Source organism: Pteropus medius, unplaced genomic scaffold (assembly GCF_902729225.1).
Source record: "Pteropus medius unplaced genomic scaffold, Ma_sr-lr_union100, whole genome shotgun sequence".
NCBI classification, from domain to species: domain Eukaryota; kingdom Metazoa; phylum Chordata; class Mammalia; order Chiroptera; family Pteropodidae; genus Pteropus; species Pteropus medius.
Window position 1 is genome coordinate 6,897,431 of NW_024344253.1, and position 23,674 is coordinate 6,921,104.

The 23,674-nt window shown below is 41.6% G+C and overlaps 1 protein-coding gene and 1 pseudogene across 2 annotated transcripts; one reads left to right on the plus strand and one right to left on the minus strand.

The window, feature by feature from the left end:
* Positions 1 to 865: 865 nt before the first annotated feature.
* On the minus strand, positions 866 to 984 carry LOC120607979 (uncharacterized; annotated as a pseudogene).
* An 11,330-nt stretch (positions 985 to 12,314) lies between these two features.
* ZFP3 (ZFP3 zinc finger protein) lies at positions 12,315 to 23,284 on the plus strand. Of its 2 annotated transcripts, none has more exons than XM_039869685.1 (2): positions 12,315 to 12,442; positions 19,865 to 23,284. In XM_039869685.1, the coding sequence occupies exon 2, from the start codon at positions 19,873 to 19,875 to the stop codon at positions 21,373 to 21,375; it is 1,503 nt and encodes a 500-aa protein (XP_039725619.1). In that variant the 5' UTR covers positions 12,315 to 12,442; positions 19,865 to 19,872; the 3' UTR covers positions 21,376 to 23,284. The 2 variants fall into 2 exon arrangements, with proteins under 2 accessions (XP_039725619.1, XP_039725620.1); XM_039869686.1 differs by lacking the exon at positions 12,315 to 12,442 and adding an exon at positions 12,550 to 12,690.
* The last annotated feature ends 390 nt before the right edge of the window (positions 23,285 to 23,674 follow it).

A 23,674-nucleotide genomic window follows, 5' to 3' on the forward strand; every position in this document is an offset into this window, starting at 1 on the left:
TGGAGAGAAAACCTGTGAATGTCATAAGTGTTGGAAGGCCTTCAATTATAGTTCATACTTTCTTTGACCCCAGAAAATTCATGCAGGAGAGAAATTGTTTGAATGTAATAAATGTGGAAAGGCTCTCTAGCCTAGGTCAAGCTTTACAACATCAAAGAATTCATTTCCGGGAGGAATCCTATGAATGTAATGGAAGTGAGGATATTTTCAGCTAGACTTGTAGCTGAGAATCTGCTTTGTGAAAAAAGAGATGATAAAAACTTGAGCAACGGGAATGTATCTGTGTATTCTGTGATGCAAAGCTGCTAGCTATGCATTTCCCAGGTTCATGCATTTTTTATGTGAATAATTGATCAAATGGTAAATCTGGAGGATAATTTTTCTTCAGTTCCTCCTTATACATCAGAAGTACCAAAGCAGATAGAAAAGCAGTGGATGCAATTCTTAGAAATGAATGGTCGCAGTATGACTTGTCATGCCATATAAGCAGCTCAAATGTCCTTGTTGATAAAGGTCAGAGCTTTTGAAATCTCTTGTAATCATTTCCAATCCAGAATCAGGGAAATGTAAGGTAGCCTAGAAATTGAAGGTGCTGGCCATTTTCCTATCACCAAGATGTGGTTTCTAAATATTCTAAGTTACTGTGGATAAAGGACTCTCATGCCTCCGAAAGGGTTGAATGGTGAAGGGGTCTGGGTAAAACTGAGGGAAATGGATACTGGCCATCAGGACCCACTTCAGTTATTCTCTGGCACTAAAGTTAGTTGAATTACTCTTTAAAATGGTGCATGTTAAAGAGGAGGATGTGAAGATACATTAATGCTCACCAGAATTTTTTCTTTCTTTCTTTTTTTTTTTTTTTTAAAGCCTACAGCACTTGGTATTCCTTGGTAGTCTCCCCTCCAAGTACTAACCAGGCCTGACCCTGTTTAACTTTTGAAATCAGACAAGATCAGGTATGTTCAGGGTAGTGTGGCGGTAGATTCATGTTCACCAGAATTAATGCTTGACTCTGTGTCCCAAGACTCAGCCCCTGTGCTTCATCTCATACCTGCCCATTCCCCCTCAACACACACAAAACTAAATGGTATGTGTTCTCACACAGAGACTCTTTCAAGACAGAATGCACAGCCAAGATGAGAGTGAAACGCTTAGGGTACAGATTTAAGGAGGCACTCACTCTCTTGCATGTCCCTGAGAGTGATGCCACCTTAAATGCTGTGGCCTTGTGACTCATTTGTCTCACCCTGGTCCTGGCCCTGGACAAAAGCCCTGGAGTCTAGATGGCTCACTTGGAGGCAACTAAATGGAAATCTGGATTTTGGTCACCTTGGAACAGCTGGAACAGAGAGAAAGGGATAGAAGGAAGAAATGTGGGAAACACTCGGGAAGAAGCTAGCCAAGAGAAAGAGCTGTAGGAATAGATTTAGTTACAGGGTCACAGGTGGAAAAACCGGGCAGTTGTAAGACACAGATCTATCTTCAGGGGCACCAGTAAGGGGCCTCCTTGTATACATTCACTCGCTCATTGAGTGCCCATGATGCTGGACACATTGCTGTTAGAGATATGCTTTGTTTGGACTCTTTTCATGCAAGGAGTAGAGGTATCCAGAAGCCCGCTCAAGTAATGGTGCTGTATTATAAAGGCACTGGGTTTATTTTTATTGTCGTTTGTTTATTATTGTTATGGCTTTAGTATAAAGGTAAAGGGGTAACTCAGCAGGACTGGGCTGTTCAAACCTTACCTATTCCAAAGATTTTCAGGATTGGCCCTTGAACAGCTTCTGGGAGATAAACTTTGAGTCTTTGGAATATAGTGCCTGATAAGAATATCTTTGTGTATCTGAGGCCTTGGGCCACACCAGACAGTTTATGCTAACAATGTGATGTATGGTGAACACCTGTTGTTGTATGCCTGGAGGCTTGGGGCCCACAGTATATCAGTTTGATATCTGGGCCGGAGACTGAATAGCTGAAATCAGTCACAGGGGCACCCCATGCTTACATGACTGACTCTCAACAAAAATTCTGATCTCTAAGGCTTGTGCTTCCCTGCTTGGTAATACTTAGTACACATTGTCACACGTCATAGCTGGGAGAATGAAGTGCTTTCCATGTGATTCTACTGGGAACAGACAACTGGAAGCTTGAGTCTGGGCTGGTTTCTCCTGGACATCATCCTATGTGCCTTTTCCCTTTGCTGATTTTAATCTGTATCCTTTCACTGTAATAAAACATAACTATAAATATTACAGCTTTCTGTTTGATGAGTCCTTCTAACAAACCATCAAACCTGAGGATGGTCTTGGGGCCCCCCAAATAGATAGACACTCATGCAGGGGAACCCAGGAAAAGCTGAACAGGCAGACTTCAGATTGTTTTGAGTCCAAGGTAGCTCAAGGGACTTCTTCTTTTTAAATATAATTTTCAGTCACAGAACTTTATTTTTAAACCAGTTATGAGTACGCAAAGATAAAAGTTCAAAAAACAAAAACAAAACAAAAACCACAAACAGCTATAGTTGTCTATATGCTACTAATTCTAGTGGCCCAAGAGGAATTCCACCAAATGTGAAACAATGGATATCTCTGGACTAGAAACAAAGCAGAGGGTATGGTTGTTCGTTGTTGACTCTCTGAGAGGAACCCATCTGTGACTTTCCCACTTAATCAGCCCCTGGTTTTGATGATCAAAGTATCCCTTTTCCTAGAGGAAAAGACTAACACTAAATACTTAAGTATATAGCGTATTATCTAATATTGCTTACTATCATCCCAGAAAGTCTCAGTGAATATAAAAGTAAACTGCTTATTGGAGAAGAGTGCCTGGTTACTCAATAGTGACTTATTGAATGATTAACACCTTAACTTGTTATTCCCTCATCTCAAAAATTTATGACCTCAATTAGGCCACTGGTTACTTGTTTGGTGACTAATTCAAACAGGGCTAGCAGGAGAGCCCAGCTTGTTTCGAAAGCAGGAGCTGGCAGGTCTTTACCTTATCTTCCCACTCTAGGCATTCTTTCTCCTTTTCAGAGGGCACTGAAAGAAGGCTTCCATTAGCGATGCTTTTACTGTATTATTGTCGCTATTTCTCCCTTCTTATTCTCCTTGTGATGCTACTCATTCTTAAAAGTTTGAGTTATCTCTCTCACCATCTTCCCTTTGATCTTCCATTCTTTTTATCCACATTTTTTGTCTACAAAAGTATTCTTTAAAAACAAAACTCTGTGTGTCAGCTGGATTGTGACCTAAAACGAGTAACAGAGACCCAAAATAACAGTGGCTTATGCATGATTTAAGTTTGTTTTTCTCTCACATGAAAGTCCAGAGGTGGATAATTCAGGATTTCCATGAAGCCCCTTGTAGTCACTTGGGATCCAGGCTGCTTCTAGTTTCCCACTCTGTCCTCCTGGGGTACAGCCTCGGCCTTCAGGTATGCAGTGGTGCTCCTGTCATTGGAACTGCGTTCCAGGCAGGGAATGGAGGAGGGTACTTGCTAGCTCTCAAGGAAATTTTCCACAAGCTGTCACTTTTATTTATGTCTCACAGGCCAAGGCTTAGCCACATAGAAGATTGTGAATTTTACTTTTTGCTGTAAGCAGCCTTGCACCCAGCTAAACCTCTGGGACTCTAGGAGAGGTAAGTGATATTGGGACAGGCAACCACCAGTTTCTGCCACACTTGCCATGACCTCTCCTCACATTTTTTTCTCTTTTGTCTCCACTGGGGCCCATGTTTCACTGCTGTATTTGCTAACAGAAGTGGTTTGTTTGGTTTAGGATGTGGGTTATGATATTATTTATTTATAATAAGTAATATACTAACATATCTGGTATTTTAAAGACATATGCAGAGGTAGTTAAAACTTTACAGTCTTGACTTTGCTTAGCTAGATCTTTTAAAAAAAAAATTCTTAATTTTTCTCCTCATTTTTAGTTGATGTGGATAAATCACCGAGAAAACATATGGCTTTAATGTAATATTGCCCTAATAATGTTTCTGATTAATAGTACTCTATGGTTAACAACATGAGACCTAATATTAAAAACAAACCTATTTACTCGTCATAGTATACATGTTTTAACGTGTCTCTTGATATAGAAATATCAATTAGGAAAAAATCTAGAGGATTGATCTATAGATTAAATTTTGTGGGTTAATTGAAATGTAAACACTGACTTAAGACACCCTCTCTGTACAAAGTGGCCGCTGTGTCAGTTGGACAAATGCTCCAAGACTCAATTCTTTTCTTCCTTCTCATCTACTTTTCCCGCCACAGTTGGACTCTGATTTCTAGGCTCGTGGCGCCACCTGATGCCAAGCAAGGACATTGTCTCTTCATTTCCCCACAAGTAGAGGACACTTAAATATATAAACATAGCTCCTGCTCCTGTGCCTTTCAAGATACCCTGTCTACTTAATTTCATTTAGATAATCTTTCTCACACAGATACCCTTTCCTTCTACCTCTTTCTTCCAACTCCTGACTGCTAGCTATGTCAAAGAAAATCCCTTTCTTATTTGCACCAGCAGTAGCTGCAGTGGTAATTGCCATTGTATACATTCTAGTGCCTGGCATGTGCTAAGTGCCTTTGTGCATTATCTCATTTAATTTTCACCAGAACCTTATGTACTAATATTACCCCATTTTACAGCAGAGGACATTGAGGTCCAAAGCTCAGGTCATGTATGCATTTATACAATGGCAGAAGTACACGGCTGTTTCTAAAGCTCATGCTTTACCAGTGGTTCTCAACTCTGAAAAACTGTTTTGAAAGTATCAGTTTTTAATTTAATTGATCTAGTGGGAAGAAATGGTATTATTGTACCATTTCTGAATCGTATCATCCAAATTCATATGTTGAGGTCCTAATCCCCAATGTGAGTGCATTGGGAGATGGGGCCTCTTAAAATAATTAAGGTTAAATGAAGGTGGGGCCCAAATCCAATATGACTGATGTCCTTATAAGAACAAGAAGAGACACTGGGAATGAGCCTGTGTAAAGAAAAGGTTATGTGAGGAAATAGTAAGAAGACAATCATCTACAAGGCAAGGAGAGAGATCTAGGGAGAAACCAACCCTGCTGACACCCTGTTGTTGGACTTCCTAGCTTCCAGAAATGTGAAGAAATAAATTCCTGTTCTTTAAGCCCTCTCCCCCCTACCCCCCGCCCCCAGGCTGTGGTACTTTGTTATGGTAGCCTTAACAGACTAACACATAAGGACATCAACTTTTTTAGCTCCCTAGGTAATTCTAGGGTGTATCTAGGGTGAGGAGACCTTTGGTCGTAAGCCTGAGAGAAAGTCCCAAGAGAAGAGGCAGTCTTAGATTTTGAGTAAAAATGGGCTAGCAACCCTTAGAATTCCTAAAAGAATTCAAATAAGGGAACCAAGAGGTTAAGCCATTTTATTAAGGTCCCTAAAAAAGAAAATATTTGGCAGAGCCAGGACCAGAGTCTAGGTCTTGTGATGTTTAATCCAATACCATTTTCACCAGTCTGCAACAGCAGGAGCTGGTCTTTGACCCTTTAAAGGGTATGCCTGCCTCTCTTCCTCCTTCCTATCAGAACGCCACTTTCAGTCAGGTGTCTACACCTGTCTAGAGCCCCTGAACTCCAGAAAAGCCAACTGGGCCCCAGTTCCAGGTGGCTTCTCAATAGTGTAATTAGGGGGCATGTTGAAATCACTCGGGGAGCTTCACTGACACTTCAGTCTCACCTCCAGAAATTCTGAAATATTCAGTCTACAGAGCAGGTTGTTTTTTTTCTTGCCCTAAAATTATGACAATTTGTTGTTTAATGTTGCTATCAAAGAGCAGAAAATGATCTGCCCATTAAATCTGTTTCAGAGAAGGTCATGGCGTTTCAAGTGGATGTCATTTCTGCTGATCATATCAGAAGTCAGAATACTTTCCCCTTTGAAGTGGATGCCTAGCTTAAGGCAACGATCTTTAGGTGTTCTCTTCACAAGACAGAGTTTCTACATCTCAGGATATGAAACAGAATTCACCTGTCGAATGGTTTTAGGGTTGATGGCTAGTCACACAAGCCGAGGGCTAAAACAAACCTAGTCATATCTGAATGTTGTGTGCTCTTTTTTGAGTAAGCTATTCTAAAGGAGCAGAATAGTCCTTTGACTGGCCCTCTGACGGGGCTGAGATGTCCACTGCATTGCATAATTTAACACTCAGGCCTGTTAAGAGAAGGAAGTCCCCCTAATTTTGACAAGGCCTAATATAATAATTTATGTCCCTCTCCATCATGCCTAGTCTTCTCCAGATTCAGGCCCTATCTGCCCTCATCTGAAAAACACCCATCCTATACTAAGCAGTATTTATTAGGATGCTGGGAAGTGTGACCTACTTGCTCAATTTGGAGATGTTTGTCCATCTCCTCCAGTGATGCTGGTTTTTAATTTGTGGGCTCTGGTGACATTCAACAATTGCCCACTAGTGCTGGAAAGGGCCCCATATTTTTCTAACACCTTGGTACTAAAGATACTGCCTAGATCAATGTGTCCACCCTTGGGTCTAGCATAGTAGGTCAAACTACATATTCGATAATGATTAGAGAAGGGTCTAGTTTTGACCATCTAGAATGTATGACTTTACAAAATTGATTGTCACTTATCTAAGAATGGCCGAAATAAATTTATCAAAAATAAATACTGAAATATATAAAAATAAAGAGATAAAAAAGTATGTCCAGTGAGACAAAAAGACAAGAGAAACAGAAACCCAGATGTATTTGAAAAACTTGCAAACATCAGCCTCTCACACTGGTTGCTCACATACTTCGTCCCAATTCCATTTGAGGATCCTCCCCAATTTAAGCTTCCCAATTATCCCCAGTCATCAAGATCAACTAGTGTTGTTAACCAGCCATCTGGTTATCACTGTTTGGTTCACTATATAGAACTTGTGGACTCAAGTGTCAGCAAACATTCCTCATTCAAACCTATGAAAAAGTAATCAACCCTGTGATAACTACTGATCTGATGGGATACAAGGGGCTCCACAGAGCCAGTTAGCTGCATTTGCTCTTTTTACTAGCTTTACCCTCTGCCCCAAATTCCTGCCATTCTTCTTAGGCTTCTGGGTTAAGATACTGTTTCTTGCCACTGTTAAAATTCAAGTTAATCACAGAAGACTTTTCTGGTCAACATGTAGAGACTATCTCTGGTCAGTGCTATGCTACTGGTGCAGCTCCTGAGGACAGGTTGGGTTCTTATCACCAGCTCGGGAGATGGAAAAATTTTTTTTACAAGGGAACATGAGCTGCAACAGGTCAAATTAGCTAAAATGCTGAGGGGCAGGAAGAACAGTAGAGAAATGGTCAGAGTGAGAAGAGGGAATCAGGGAAGGCTTTCTGGATGTGATTTGTGGAACCAGGTCTTAAAGTAGGGAAGCCAGATAGGTAACCCAAACCCCATCGGAGTGCACGGTTTTATTTTGGTAGATGGGAGATACTTCATGCCCATGTAGGGCAAATGTGGATTTTTTGAATGTTAGATTTGAAATTTCCTCTCTGGAGCTGACTAATGGTCAAAACAGGGGCAAAAGAGGTTGGCCATGCTTCAGGGCCCTAATAAGGGGTAGGGGCAGATTGTGTGCTAAGAGGGGCTTTAGGAAGGCAGCCAGGTTGGAGTGAAAAGAGCCCTGGGAGGAGTCTGAAGATGTGGGTACTAATCTGGCCTTCCTCCTTCTGACCCGAGTAAACTTGGACAAGTCACTGAATCCATCGGGGCTCCAACATCTGTGAAAGCCTTTTCTACAGTTGCCATAGACAACCTAAGCTTCAAGAGATTCTGATCATGGCTAACACATGTGTGAGGGCTTTATAAACTATGTGAGGTATTTGTAAGGTTTGGATTTGTTGTTATTGTTCTTTTAAACCATGCCTCAAAACCTATATTTTGCCCATGTGGATAAGATCTATACAACATTATTTTTTATATGGCATTAATGTAGTGAGGTCAAGGAGGATATGTCACCATTTGAATGACTTGCTACTATAGGAGTAGAGTGAGTTTCAATTATGGGGGAAGGGAGTGAACCCAAGATGAATCTAGAGAGAGGATTCAAGGGACCCTGAGGTATCATCACAATTATGGATTTCAGTGGCAGTGGACACGAGGACAGTATTGGGGGCAGGCATATGGTGTAAGAGAAAACAGTATGAAGAGTGAGTAAACAGAATGTGGGAGATGGCAAACGGATCACATCAGCCTGAAGAAGAAGGATGAGTCATAGAGAAGAGATCTTGTTGGAGGACCGAAAAGTTCATCCAAGATTTTTTGATGGGCTAAATCTTCAGCTCAGAAAACGACACCATGAAAATAGAATTAGGAGTCATTCTGGCAGTCTTAAGATTCTCCGGTCACACTGGGAACTTATATGTCCCTGTGATGATGGGAGACACTGGGACTTGATTTTCCTCCCATGTTATTTTCTCAAAAAAGGGCCTCAGAAATATTCATGTTGGCCTGGCCTTGAGAGGACAAATAATTCCTATTCATGTGGGAATTCACCTAATTGGTAGCAGTTGCCTGAAGCGTTGTGATGAGCTCTAAGGGGCTCTAAGTCAGATTCGAGGCTTGGACACTATTAGGGCTCAGTGGGATCTTAGCTCTGTGGCAAGTGTGCTGATTATTTTGCTGACTTTGGGAAGACTCCCAAGCCCTGGTGAGGAGGAGCCTCATTCATTGGGATACAGCTTTCTTCTGCTTTGTCCTCTGATCACTTGCTCCCTTGCACATTCCGCTATTGTCTATTTCCACTGCGACCCCTCCTACCACTTCCAGCTCCACTTCCTTGAAGCCCAGCACTGACCCCTCTACCAGAGCAGCCTTCTCTTTGCCTCCTGACCTGAGAATAAACCGTGAAGCAGTTATTGGGAAGCTGAGGTTTCTAGGTGTTGTTGCATTTAATCCCATGTGAAAGGGGCCATGGTTTCATCTAAGAGAGAAGTGGACCTTACAGGACCCTGAGGGCATCTCTTAGGCTTAAAGAACTTGCTAAAGAAGGATCTGCTAACCTGGCCCGGTGAAAACATGACGTTGCTGGGTCAGGCTCAGAATTGGTTGCTCTGGACTTTTTGGTATAATTGTTAACTTCTTTATGTATAGAGGTGTAAAGGGAATGCTAAAAGCTTAGTTGAGCCATGACTCAGCTTTAGCCGGTTGCTTGTGTGTGGAGCTGGGATATGAGTATTTCAGGTGAGCTGGTTTCTACTGAACATAGGCTCTGCAAGGCCAGTACCTCTCAGGGACATGTAATAAAAAAACACTCTGTCTATATGGGGGAAAATGTATAGTCACAGGAAATGGTTAAGTCACATAAGATAAAACACATCTGTGTCATGCTGAGTGAGACTTCTGATGTGTAGGATGTTCTGTAGGTTGGCCTAGTTGAAAGAAGAAAGGGTGGCAGGATCAAGGAGGGAGATGACAGTGATATAAGTTGTGGATGTGAGTAGTGAAGAAAGGGAAATCTATTCAAGCCAGTGTCCTCGTATGAAATCATACACTGGCTCAGGGTTATGCATTAAGTCCTCACTTAACATTGTCGATAGGTTTCGTGACTTTAAGCAAAACAATATATAACAAAACCAATTTTACCATAGGCTAATTGACATAAACAAAAGTTAAGTTCCTATGGCATCTCATCGATGTTATAATAAAACGACGTTGAACAAAATGACATTATTCGAGGGCCTGCTGTACGCCTGTGGGAGAAGGGATTTTGAAAGACCTGAAGGTTTGCAAGGAAGGGCTTTTGGTTATATCTTCCAGAATCCAAACAATGGCTTATGCTTTCATGCAGTCTGAGACAATATTGAGTGCTGTTACTTAGAGTTTGGAAATAGCTTGGAATGTGGTGCATAGGCAACTGAAAATATAATTATAATCAGCACCAGGCCCCAAAACAGACTGTATACTAATTAGAGAGATGACATGATTTAAAGTATAAGAAAGGAGTGTAGTCAGTGCTAGTAGCCCTCCTTCCCACATGTTCCACAGATAGAAGAAAAAGGTGAACAAGAGCAGTATGTCTTTTATTTTCCATGTACCTGTCCCTGTGTGAATTGGAGAGGGCAGCCAAGGTTCCTACCTGTCATTTTTTTCAAGAGGAGCAAAACTGCTCCTACTTAACTATAAAAATCAATTCAATGGAAGTTCTGAGCCTGTTAGGGGACTGTGACACATCAGTCCCTACCCAGTCGTACACATCCTCATACATGCTAGAAATCAGAATGGTGGACCATATGCCTTGGTTCTCCTCCCCTCAGTAAATTCCCGTTGCTCCAGATGGTCCCTAAGTTGGCTAGTGTAATAAAGCAGATGGTGGGCAGGAGAGTAGCCAGGAGGATACAACTTATCCTTTTCCTATCTAACTCACATGAAAGGGCCCCTCAAGTAAAGCACTGTCAATGTCTGGGCCAGTGAAACCCAAACTTTAGTGTGCATCAGAACCCCTATAGGGCTGTTAAAACACAGATTGCTGAGCCCTAATGTCCAAGTCTCTGATTCAGAGACCCCACTTTGAGAATCACTGACTGAGGCTATTGGTTTTCAACTGTTAGTTGCATGTTAGAATCACTTGAAAAGCTAAAAACACAAACACTGCCCCCTCCAAAAAAAACCATGTCCAGACCAAATCTGAGCTCAATTTCAACAGAATCCATGTGGGTGGCACCACACATAAGTATTTTTAAAGGTTCCCAGGAGATTTCAATGCATAACCAAGGTCGAGGATCACAAATCTAGGCTCTTGAGGTAGATGCCCATTAATGCAGGTATGCCAGATAAAAGTCAGTAGAACCAAATGTCCCCACTCTTGGTTCTGAGACAGGTTACTTCTGTAGTCTGGGCATCTTTCCTTGGAATGAATGTACCTGGCAATGAATTGTTACGGTAACATGGCTTAAGCAGAATGGAGGAGATTGAAATAACAATAGACTAGGGAAATAGAAAATGGTTTCTAGGCAGCTGTGAAAGACTGCTGGGAGGTAGAAGCCACACATTTATCTTGGGGCTCATTTCCAAAATGTATATTTCCCCCCACTAGTTATTAGCAGCCTGGGTAAGAAAAATGGACATTTCAACTGATCCAGGGATAACGAACTTCCTGGGCAGTCACAGATGGTAGGGCAAAAGAGTTAAGGATATTAATGTGAGAGTGGCTAAAATGATGGACTTTAGAGTCTAGGGCCTAATCCCAATGATGCACTCAAGAGAAAGTTTTCTTTTCTGCTAGGTTGTGTACTGGAGTTCACACACACACACACACACACACACACACACACACTCCCTTTTTGAGAATATTCACTCCCTTCCCTATTCCACAGGAGTGTAGTGAGACAAACACAGAAGCTTGCTCCCACAATTAGGGCAGAAAGTGACTCAGACTTGGCTAATTGCACTATCCTTTCCCCTGGAATACAATGATTGGCTAAGGGGTGAGTACTAGACCCAAACAGGGCCCATAATAGTCCTTCCCCGTAATTGGTATTTGGGAGGGGTAGTTTAGTTTGAGACAACAGGAGATAGGATGGAAGGCTTCTCCAACGTAGTTACCTTTGAACTGAGTCCTGAATAACAAGAATCTTGTGCAAAGGAAGGGCAGAGGAAGTAACGTGGCAAGTACAAAGGTTCTGAGGCTAGATGGGCCAACCTTATTCAACAGGTAAGAATGCTAGCATAGAATGCTGCTCCCAATATCTGAAAAGCTCTCCCCCTCACTCTTCACCTGGGTAATTCCAGCTCAACCTTCAGATTTGAGCCCAAACATGACTCTCTCACTCCAGTAGGCCCTCCATGACCTCAGAGCAGGTCTCCCTTCGCCCCCAGCAATTGACCGGCTTCTTCCTGAGATCTAAGGGTCTGTGTATACTAGACTCATAGGGCTTATGGAAAGGAGTGACAGGATAAAGGATGCAGGTTGGGGGAGTTAAGGAGCTCCCAGGATCCCAAGAGGAAGCGAAGCCGACTTTCAATTCTTAAAGCCCACCCAGGTCAATGCTTGTGAAGCGACACCAGTGCGCAGAGCGACCGGTCACACAGCGGAAGTGCACCCTTGGAGCCGTTCTAGGAAACTCGGAGGACCCAGCTTGTCAGTGATCCCGGGGCTGAAGTAGGCGTCAGCGGGTGCACAGGGCCCCCAAGAAGCCAGCTGCTTTGGCAGGCAGTGGAGAGATGGCGTTCGTATTAGGGCGAGAAGCCGCATAAAGCAACGCTGTAAAAAGGAAGGAGGTGTTGGCGTGCGAACCACCTGTTCCTCCGGCGGAGTGCGGCGCGCGCTGATTGGCTGGAGTGCAGCCCGGGTACCGGAAGTAACCGATGCCTGTCAGCGGAGAAACCAAGACAACAGCTGCGGGTTTGTGCGAGCGGAGCAGCGCCAGGAGCCCAAGCAGAGCGATCGTGGGGTGGCAGCTGCCTGCGGTGAGACCTCGTTCCATCCCGGCGGGAGGGAGGAGGACGCTGGGCTCCTGACTACCCCACTCGCGAGCTGAGCGGAAATCCAATGTTTAGGCCCGTTCCTAACCCGAGTTCGATGTGTGACCTTGGACTTTATGGTCACCCCGGGCCTCCATTTCCCCATCAGCACACATAGGGTATGGATCCTGGACACTGTGCCAGAGTCCATCTGGGCTCTGGTTAAGTGCCTGTCAGCCGCGGAGGCGGGAAAGGTAGAGGGCACTCCCTTCCTCCATCCTGACGTGGGGGCCAATGGGAACTGTGGCTTTCTTAGACATCCCACCCCCAAGTGAACTGTAGTAACGAAATGGCGGGCAGTGTCAAAAACTTAAGGTCCCCGTGGCAAATTGTGCTGGCAAACAGGATAATGGCTTATGACGGTTGGTTATGGAAAGGAGACAGGCAATAGATCCTTCTTGATTGTGGAAACCAGGGGGAGAACAGAGGAAAGGAGGATAACTGCTTTAAATTAAATGTCATTGGGAGAAGGACATTATTTTTACAAACAGTTGTTATAAGCTGTGTATCAGACACTGTTCTAGGTTCAAAAATAGGAAATGTTTGCACTGCAAGACCCTGAACATGACTGCATCTTCTGACAGTCACTGGAGAGTGTGCAACAGGAGATGGGAAGGGAGACAGGGGTCCCACCTGGAGGGCATTATGAGCCATGTTAAGTTTTTATTCTGTAGGTCTTGGGTAGTAGTGAACAGGAAGCGACATGACAACTGCAGTAAAAAGAAAGGGGTGAATGAAATGCTGGTTCAGAGGACCAAGAAAGAACCTCCTTCCTGCAGATGTTAGTGCAGACTTTGGAGAGGAGATAACTCTTGTACTAGATATTGAGTATTTGGTAGGACCTGACCTTTCAGAAGTTAAGGGAAAGTCTTTGTATCAGTTAAAATGCTTTTGTCTGTAAGTGAACAGAATACAACTCAAGCTGGCTTAATGATGTTATATTAATTGTATTCTTTTACTTACAGACTCTTCCTTTCCCCCACATCATTGGCCTCCTTATCTCAGTCACCTCAACTATGTCCTGGCTAATATCCTAAAGACACTCACTCTCTCATTTATCCACCATGCATGTCCCCAGATTCTTAGTCGGCTCTGGATCTGACAAAAGCGTTTCTGGAGAAAGACCGGAAAGCATGTCAATTAGCTCCTCCTCACACTGATGCTCTCCAGCATACTTATCTTATAAGAAGGTTGTGAGGGTCTAACAAGATATTGTCTATAAATTGCTTAGCACACAGCACATAGTGTTTATCAGTATTCTCTACATCAGAATGTCAGTGCATCCTCACTTCTCTCCTTCCTTATCTACCCCAACTCTGCACATGCTACATTGAGGTTAGAATGTTCTCTGTTCATTTTCATTCCTCTTGTACTTTTTGGTCTCTGAGGCTTTGTTTACCCCATTCTCTGACCGGAATGCTATAATGCAGTAGTCTTCAAAGTGAAATATGTGGAGAGGGTACACAAACACTTTCTGTAACATCTGTGGGTACATGGATTTTTGAATAGAGATCATTTTCTAGATCCTGGACATCAGTATTTATCCTTGCCTACCACTGATCTGCTCAAGAATGGGCCTGTGGTCTATAGCTTTCTCTTTTCTCACATCCTCTTTCACAATTGCTCTTTTCTTTACAAAAGAAAGACATGCCTCTCACCCATGCCCTCCTTAATTTTATTATGGTGTTATCACTCTGGAGTGGGAAAACCTCTGGAGTGCCACACAAAGGGACAATCTGTTGAGGAAGTAAATGATTCTTGGACTTTTTGTAACTCAAGTTCCAATCTTTGTTTTCAACAAAATTTTAAAAAGACCAAATCAGACTGTCAGTTGATAGATTATTATTTTTTTTTTTTTACTGAAAATTACAGTGTGATTTTTGGCAGATAAATTAAAAGGATTAAGTACTATTTCTATCAAGAGATTGTTGTAAACTCTGATTTAGGCACTTTGGGAAAATTCAGGTCTTGTCACAGTAATCTGATAAACATAATGAAAATGTAATTTTTAATTCAGAAAAGGGGATCTAGTTAATTTTGTTATATCTACCCTATCTGCTCTCAGAAGTTTAAGGAAGGGGAAGGGCAGTCAAGATAGAGGGTAAGAAAAAAGTCAGAGCAAGAACTATCAGTTTATCTATACTCCTGATGCTTTACATGTGTTGAGCTATTTGGTAAGCCAAACCTGTGGTAGAGATATACACACCAGGCCGAGAGAGGGATAATTTCAGTCGTTAAGACTGTCTAACACAGTGGTTTCCAAACCTGGTAGGGCATCAGAATCACCTTAGGCATTTGTTAAAAATACAGATCTCCTGGCCCACTCCTGGAGATTTTGATTCTGAGAGTTCTGAGGTGGGATCTGGAAATTAGTATTTTTAAATAGATTTCCCAGCTGATTCTTATGTATCTAGCCTAGTTCTAGGCCAAGAATCATTGTTTAAGAACCATTCACTAAAAAAAAAAAAAAAATCTTGCTATGATTGCAAACCTACTAAACAATTTTCAGGGTTTTATGTGGCTTCCCATGTAGATTTTCATCTAGGCAGTGTAGTCCTTTCAAAGTTTTAGTTCTCATTGTTAATTAATAAGTGGGTGTTTGGTTTATGCATCATTATTTTGTGAATGAGGCTTTCTGAGGCTGCTCTAGGGTGCACTGAAAAAAAAAAGAAACCAAATTTAATTCTACAGAGTTGAAGATCCTATTCTAAACTGTAGAGACCCCGTAGAGGTCTGCTTGTCATCCCCCAGACTGAGGACCAAGAGTGGTCAGCCTCCTCAGTTGGCACTTTCATCTTCTCTCTGTCCAGAAACAGCTAATTTAAGATTTAGAAAAGTGAAGAACTGAGTAACAGAAAGATAGGAAATTATGTTTAGAAATATGAATTTAGGCTGTGAGTAGTGGAATATTTCCATATGAAGATAAGGTCTAATGTGTGGCTCTGCCTCTGGGAAAATCAACCAAATGGAGATCGGCTTTGATATGAGACGGTACCTATAAAGCAGTATTTAGCAGAGGACATGAATATTGTATCACTGGCAGAATGCGAAGTAAATGAATGGTCAGAGGGGGTCAAATTTAGTTGGGGAAGACTTTCTGCATTTGAATTTTGAACCAAATTTTGAAGTTGGGGATAGGTACATACCTAACTTCTATATCTTGTTTTACTGTGCACAAGTGATTTTCCATACGGTGTGGTACAGATGTAGTTTCTATGAATGATGACTTTGTAAAGAGCTAGATGATAGAAAAGAAGTAACTCTAGGAGAGATGAGGGTGAAAAGGAAAGGCCAGAGAGGGGTTTGGAAGTAGATAGGGACTGAAATACCAGCTTGTGGAATTTGTTCTTGGCTGAGTATTAGAGAAAAATTTTATTTAAGACAGTACCTCCCAATTCAAATAGTACCATGGATGAAGAAGATAACTAAATTCTCTACAATGGATCCTTATATAGATACATTATTATCTGTAATTTTCAAAATTTTCAGCAAATAGGAGAAATTCAGCATTTGGGCGCCTGTCCTTACTCCATAGGAAAATTAGAGAAGATGCTGGGGTGGGGGAGAGTTGAAGAATATCCTGTCATTTTGAAGAATAACACAAACAGCTTCCAGGACTTCAGGATTCCAGTAGGAAATCAGGATCCTTCCAGGTGTCAGGGGTGGGGGTATTAACAAGGCTGTACTGCTGAGTGACAGGAGAGGCCTCAGGGTAGGATGGTGGGTAGTAACCAGCATCCTGTGGATGACTGGAGGCTGGGCAGAGAAAAAAGGCAGTACAAAGGCCACCCAAAATCACCACTTTCCCCTTCCCTCACCACTTGACTCCAGTCTTCCACCTCTCAGGGTCTTCATTTCTTCAATAATCTCATCTTTTCTTCCCTCTTCTCTCCTGTCTCTCTACTGGTGCCATCCCTTCTAATGTAAGCATGTTCAAATCTTTCCCATCAGAGAAAATCCTTCTTTGACCCTTCTTTGACCTTGCATGCTACTGCCTGTCTTGGTCCTCTCCTTTTGTCTAACTTTTTGAAAGCAGCAGCAAATCTGCTAACCAGTCCACTCTCACCTGGCTTCTGCTTCTGTCATTCCACTGAATCTGTTCTCATAGGTCACCTTTGAATATCTAATTGTCCCATTAGACGTTTCCAGTTCTTATTCCACTGGATCTATCAACTGCATGTGACACTTTTTAATTCCCTCTGCCATTGCCCTGGTGACTTCTATGACACTCTATTCTGGTTCTTTTCCTACTACACTAACCATTCTTTCTCTCATTGGCAGGTTCTCTTCCTCTACCCACCCCTTTATTATTTAGGTCCTAACAGGAAACAATACTTCATTCAAATTAGGATAATTTGAGGAAGGTTTATTTGCAAAGAGGTTAATTATAAATGATATAGGTGTGGGCAGAGTGTTGAGGAACCTGGAGCTGGCAACAGTAGAGTGGTCGCCAGCCCTGGGTCAGAAAAGACAAGAGGTAGGAGAGGTTACTGGAACCCAGTTGTTGAGATGATTGGGTAGGATATCTATTACTCCTTGAGAAGAGTAGTGACATTCAATTGAGGGAGACTATTAGCCCAAGATGATCTCATAGAAGGGAACCAGGAGAATAAATACCCTGACCTTATTCTCCTCCCTACTTCTAGCCTCCTGCTGGGCCTCCCTATTGGTGGAACCCAACTAGATGCCAGAGGGCTTGTTGATATGTGCTGTATAGGTTATCCTTTTGGGTCAGAGAGCAGGGTGCAGAAAGGTAGAAAGATCTGGAGGGGAAGATGGAAGATATCTGGAGTACTCTTAAATGTTAGCTTTGGCTTTTTAGGTTTCTGTCCTCAGTATATCTGACAGTTCTCACACTGTACTCATGACCATCTATGCTGAGTACTCTCAAGTCTGTATCTCTAGTCCTGACTGCTCTAAGCTTTAGACCAATATATTTTGACTGATTCCTTGATACCTCTATACGGATATCTTGAAATTCGTTTAAGTTCAAAACAGAGGTCATCTATCATCTTCCTTTCTAAACTAGCTACTTCTCCAGTATTCCCAACCTTGGTGGTACCACTATCCATCTAATTACCATTCCTCAAATAAAGAGAGATCTGGGTACTTTTGACTCCTCCCTCTTCCTTATACCTATATCCAATCGCACACCAACTCTTACAAAATTTGTCCTCTTAAATATTTCTCAGGATGTCTCCTCTTCATTCCCACTACTACTGTTGCCCCAGTTAGATTTCATCACCTCTTGCTTGGATGACTGCATCAACCTTCTAACTGTTCTCCCTAAGTCCAGACATATTACTTTCTACTTCAGCTACTAAATAGCCACTGGTGTGCATATACCTGAAATGCTAGTATGACAATGCACTGCATCACTTCCTGGCTTAGAAACCATTCCAAAACTGCATTTTCTAAAGGATGAATTCCCATAGCTGCCCATTACCTCTTAAGAATTGCCATCCACAGTTAACACTTTTACTAATGGGAAGATTATATTCCTCAGATTTGCTGTGGTTCAGAAATGTACTGTCCTAGGCAAAGGGCCTCTTTAGTGTTAGCTCCAGGTTGCTTACTATCTGAACAGAGGCCAGGCTCATTCTCCCAGCATTTGAACTTTACTTCTGTGACTGGGACAATAAATCTCTGGGGCCATTTTACTAGTTGGGAATAAGTTTGGCTTCAAACGAACAAACAAAGAAACAAACAATGCCCTCCCCCCAAAAAAAACAAAACAAAACAAAAACATAATGGCTTAAGCAAGGCAAAGCTTATTTCTTTTTTAGATAAAAGAAGTCCAGAGGCAGGCATTCCAGGGCTGCTATGGCAGCTTCATGGAGTCATCAGGGACCCAGGTTCCTTCTAACTCTGGTTCCATTGTAGGGTATGCTTGTATACTCTTGGTTTGAGGTGGCACTCCAACTACCAGCTCATGCCCCAGGCACAGCATTGAAGAAGAGGGTGAAGAAATGCATCCCTTCACCCTTAAGGAAACTTCCCGCAAGTCCTCTCTTCTTTCATTTGCATCTTACTGTCTATTGGCCAGAAGTTGGTCATGTGGCAAAACCTAGCTGCAAAGAAGGCTGAGAATTTATTTCTTTAGCCAGGTTCATTACTACACTAAATAAATACATTGTTCTGTTACTGATGAAGTGGGGAAGAATGGACATTGGGATAGACAACTAAAAATCTCTGCCACAGCCTTTTAGAAGTTTAAAAAAAGTATAGGCTTTAAGTTCTATAAAAGTACTAAGAAAGTTCTATAAAGGAGTCAATTACAAAATTAGTAGCAACATTGAATATAAGTATTAGCAATGATGTCAAAATCAACAGCATTGCTATACATAAAAATAATAACCAGTTAGAAAATATAACCACTAAAAAAATATTCATACAGAGACATGATGGATATTTAAAAAATCAGGATAATTTTGGAAATTTTGCAAAATTATACTGAATTTTATTATGAAAATAGGAAATATTTGAAAAAGAAGACTAATGAGAGAGAACTTTCTCTAGCATATTAAAAACTTTAATAAAGCTATAGTAGGTTTAATAGTTTGGTATTAGAGAGGGAATTGACAGATCAATACAACTGAGGGGAGTCCAGAAATTGACCCAAATACATATGGTCATTTAGACTATAGTATAGATGGCATTTCAAATCAATAAGGAAAAGAAAAGTACTGACACAATTTACTAACCATCTAGAGAAAATTAAGCTAGACTCTTACTTCATCCAAATACAGGGGAGCCAAAGGTAATTACTTCTGTGCTAGTTATAGCTATGTCATGCAACCTTTTGAATGGGTACATATACAGTCCTCTGTTCTGTAGAGCTGGTGAGTATCATAGGACTAGACTCTTGCTACTCATTTTCTGGTTGCTTCTTCTGTGAACCGAAAAGTTATTTGGGTAAAGTTATTTGTGGTAAAGCCTTCAGCCAGAATTCAGCCCTTATATTAGTCATTTTGCCATTTCTCCCAACCTTTTTTATATACCATCTATTAATATGGCCACCATTTCCCCTAAATCTTTTCTTTACCAACCTCAAGTTCAGCTCCAACTCACTGTTAAATATTAAGGAACTTTTATCAGCATCTTTTTCCCATTCATTTCCTGTTTCTCTCCTTAAATCTCTTCCTCTGATAATTTCTCTCACTCTTTTCAGTCATTGTTTGCTGTTTGTTTAGCATGTCCACCATAATCCTAAATCTTTCTTCTTTTCAACGACACTCTACAATTTCACCAGATACCAAGACTGTTTATGAGTGCTGTCAGCACCATGTCAAACTCCATACTCCACTAGCATTAGTTTCATTTAGATATGATATAGCCACTTCACATACTTACCCTCTTTCATTTCAGATTGTGAGATGGGGACTGAGAACAAGGAGGTAATTCCCAAGGAAGAAGTTTCGGAAGAATCTGAGCTACACGGTGCAATATTAGAACAACTTCCAAAGGTTGTGTACCAGGGTCATGAGCTTGGAGCAGCATGTGAAGAAGACATTTTGGAGGGGCATTCGAGAGAATCCACAGAAGAGATTATGGAGCAGATGTCTCCTCAGAAGAGAGACTTTGCATCAGGGTTGATTATCTTTAAGAAATCACCCTCAAGTGAGAAAGACCAGGAGAGTGAGAGAGTCTGCAGTTCCAGCCCAAACCTGATTACACATCAGGAAGATATCACAGCAGAGGTAGTTAGTACATTTGCTACCTCTGGCCAAAACTTCATAGGGAATTTAGAACCTAATCAAACACAAAGGAGTTCTATGGGAGAAAAGCCTCATACATGTAAAGAATGTGGGAAAGCCTTTAATCAGAACTCACATCTTATCCAGCATATGAGAGTTCATAGTGGAGAGAAACCCTTTGAATGCAAAGAATGTGGAAAAACATTTGGAACTAACTCAAGCCTTCGCAGGCACCTGAGAATTCACGCTGGAGAGAAACCGTTTGCTTGTAATGAATGTGGAAAGGCCTTTATTCAGAGTTCACATCTTATCCACCATCATAGAATTCATACTGGAGAGAGACCTTATAAATGTGAAGAATGTGGTAAAGCCTTCAGCCAGAATTCAGCCCTTATTCTGCATCAGAGAATCCACACTGGAGAGAAACCATATGAATGTAATGAATGTGGGAAGACTTTTAGGGTTAGCTCACAGCTTATTCAGCATCAGAGGATTCATACTGAAGAAAGATATCATGAATGCAGTGAGTGTGGCAAAGCCTTCAAGCATAGCTCAGGCCTTATTAGACACCAGAAAATTCATACTGGAGAAAAACCATATCTGTGTAATGAATGTGGGAAAGGCTTTGGTCAGAGTTCTGAGCTTATCCGGCATCAAAGAATTCATACAGGGGACAAACCATATGAATGTAATGAATGTGGAAAAACTTTTGGCCAGAACTCAGAGATTATTAGACATATTAGAATTCATACTGGTGAGAAACCCTATGTATGTAAGGAATGTGGGAAAGCCTTTAGGGGGAACTCAGAACTTCTTAGACATGAGAGAATTCACACTGGAGAGAAACCCTACGAATGCTTTGAGTGTGGAAAGGCGTTTAGGCGGACCTCTCACCTTATCGTCCACCAGAGAATTCATACTGGAGAGAAGCCTCATCAGTGTAACGAATGTGCAAGAACCTTCTGGGATAACTCTGAGCTGCTTCTCCACCAGAAAATTCACATTGGAGAGAAACCTTATGAATGTAATGAGTGTGAGAAAACATTCAGCCAGCATTCCCAACTTATCATACACCAGAGAATTCATACTGGAGAGAAGCCTTATGAGTGCCAAGAATGTCAGAAAACTTTTAGTCGGAGCTCTCACCTCCTCCGACATCAAAGTGTTCACTGTATGGAATGATCTGCAAAATAGGAAAGCTTTCTGTGGAAAAGCTGAAGTCAGACTTATTCATAAACTGCACTCCAAGTTCTCAGATCAAATGAATGGACAGAACTTCCTCTGTCTTACTGATTTTTATTTAAAAGGTCAAATAGGATGAGGCACTTTTATGAACTATTCATTGGGAAGTTTCAGTGTACTGAGTTAAATCATAAAATTGTAATTTTCTCTGTCCCTTTTTCTCTCCCTTCCTCCCTCCTCCCCTAGTGGGTCATATAACATTAGGGGTCTGTACTAGCCATCTAGCCTAAATTGTTACTCTTCAGGATAAATGGAAGAATGTGATTCCACCACCTCCTAAGAATGAGAGTCAACTCGTTGAATGTTATCCTCTGAAATGTTGGGGAAGTTGTAGCCTAGAAGATATACCTTGTTCTTTTGTCCACTGTTTAGCATTGGAATAATTTAGTAAGCTTTTATTAGCTTCAAAATCTTCCGAACATGCTATCAAGTTCCATTAGAAGATGGTGGAATTAATGAAGAATTGGGAGGCTTCGGTCATTCCATATTTGTTAGGTTTCCTCATTTATCTGAAGAGGATACCTTGATGGAGGAAACTCACAGGTAGTTTACAGGATTGTAAATGAAGGCCCTTAGAATCCAGAGGGGCTGATGAGCAAGGCCAGATAAACTTGTGAGGCCAGACTATTCAGCCTGGGGAGAAGCAGCTCTTTAGTAGCTATTCCCCACTTTGGGCTGCTCAGGCCAACTGTTCCCAAGAACTCTGCTGCATCCACTTTTGGTCTTAGCCCCTGCTGCTGCTGACAGATCTTGTGTCAGGAAGCAGAAAGAACTATGCAGCTTCACTGTCACAAGGCACCTGGCCATAGTGATAGGCTGGTCCACTTGACTAAACAGGGCCTCCTTGCCAAAGCACTGAAGCTTTCATGACCTGGGCTCCACTGGCCTGATAGACCAGGGTATGATGGTTTCCTCTTATTTTGCTTTTGGCCTTGTAATTCTTTCTTGTACATGTCTACATGAGTTTTCTGTGTTCTGTGTGTGCTTTCTTCTTTTAGGAAACACATCTTCAATTTTTCACATGTCCATGTTTCTGAGGCAGTGGGTGGTAGTGGGAATTGCACTAACGGGGGATCCAGCGGGTTTAGGGTTTGGTATTAGAGCTAGACCTTGAATAAAGCACTTCACCTGCTGGTTCCTAATTTTCTCATCTGTAAAATGAGGGGAGTTGAACTAAATGATTTCTGAAGTTTCAACCAACCCAATAGTTCCTTTATTCTTTTTTTAAAGTCTAACTTTATGTATCTTCATTGTCCTATTCTTTATTCTCATCTTTATTACACTAATATTAATCACTAGTATTTATTGAGTGTTTACTGTGTGCCAGGCACAGTGCCAGACAGTTTACATTTTTATTTTCACAGCATCTCTATGATCTAGGTCCCCTTTTTCTTTAAAAAAAAAGAAGAAGAAGAAGAAAAGAGCTTTATTGAATATATTTTACATACCAGAAAAATCACCTGTTTTAAGTGTTGAGTTGAATGCTTTTTAGTTGATTTATAAAGTTGCACAACCATCAATGATGTGGGTATTCCTACCCCATTTTAAAAGATGAGCAGGAGGGATGGTAAGTAACTTACCCATGATTACACAGCTGGTAAGTGCTAGAGCCAAGACTCCAACCCTGGTCTGTTCTATGGATAGGCGGATTCATTACTGCCTTATTTGAAATCCTTTGCACATTTTGTATTAATCGCTACATGGATTTGAATATGATGGATTTAAATCATGTCCTTGGGAACAAAACTGGTCACAGCCAAAACCATTGGTGGGTTTATTCTGTACCCCAAATATGTTCTCCCAGGTTCATACCATTGGCTGTACAAATAAACAGTTGATTACGTTTCCACATCCTTTCAGGTACTTCTGCCTCTAGCAGTCAGACTCTTAGCAGTTCTTTGACTTTCCTCTTTCTGTAGGGTGTGCAAGTGCAGTGTGCTCTCATTCCTTTATTCATTGCTCAAGCTCATATTGGATTATACCCAGACCGTGTCTTTCTCACATGAAACCTGGATGTCACCTATCCCTTTACCTTCTGATTTCTGTGTTCTCATTTTATTTCCCCATGCACCCCTTTCCAGTGCTTGATATAGAATCCATTACCTCTTCAAACCCCTCACAAAGAATTCCCTCACACAAGCACATCCAGGAGTTATATCGACTTTCCTGAAAATGTTGACATGTAAGAGCTGGAGAAGTGGGTTCACATTCTATTAGACATTTTGTTCTCAAAATCTCT

Coding starts and splice junctions, on each gene's coding strand:
- ZFP3 (XM_039869685.1), top strand. CDS start 19,873: ATGGGGACTGAGAACAAGGAGGTAATTCCCAAGGAAGAAGTTTCGGAA.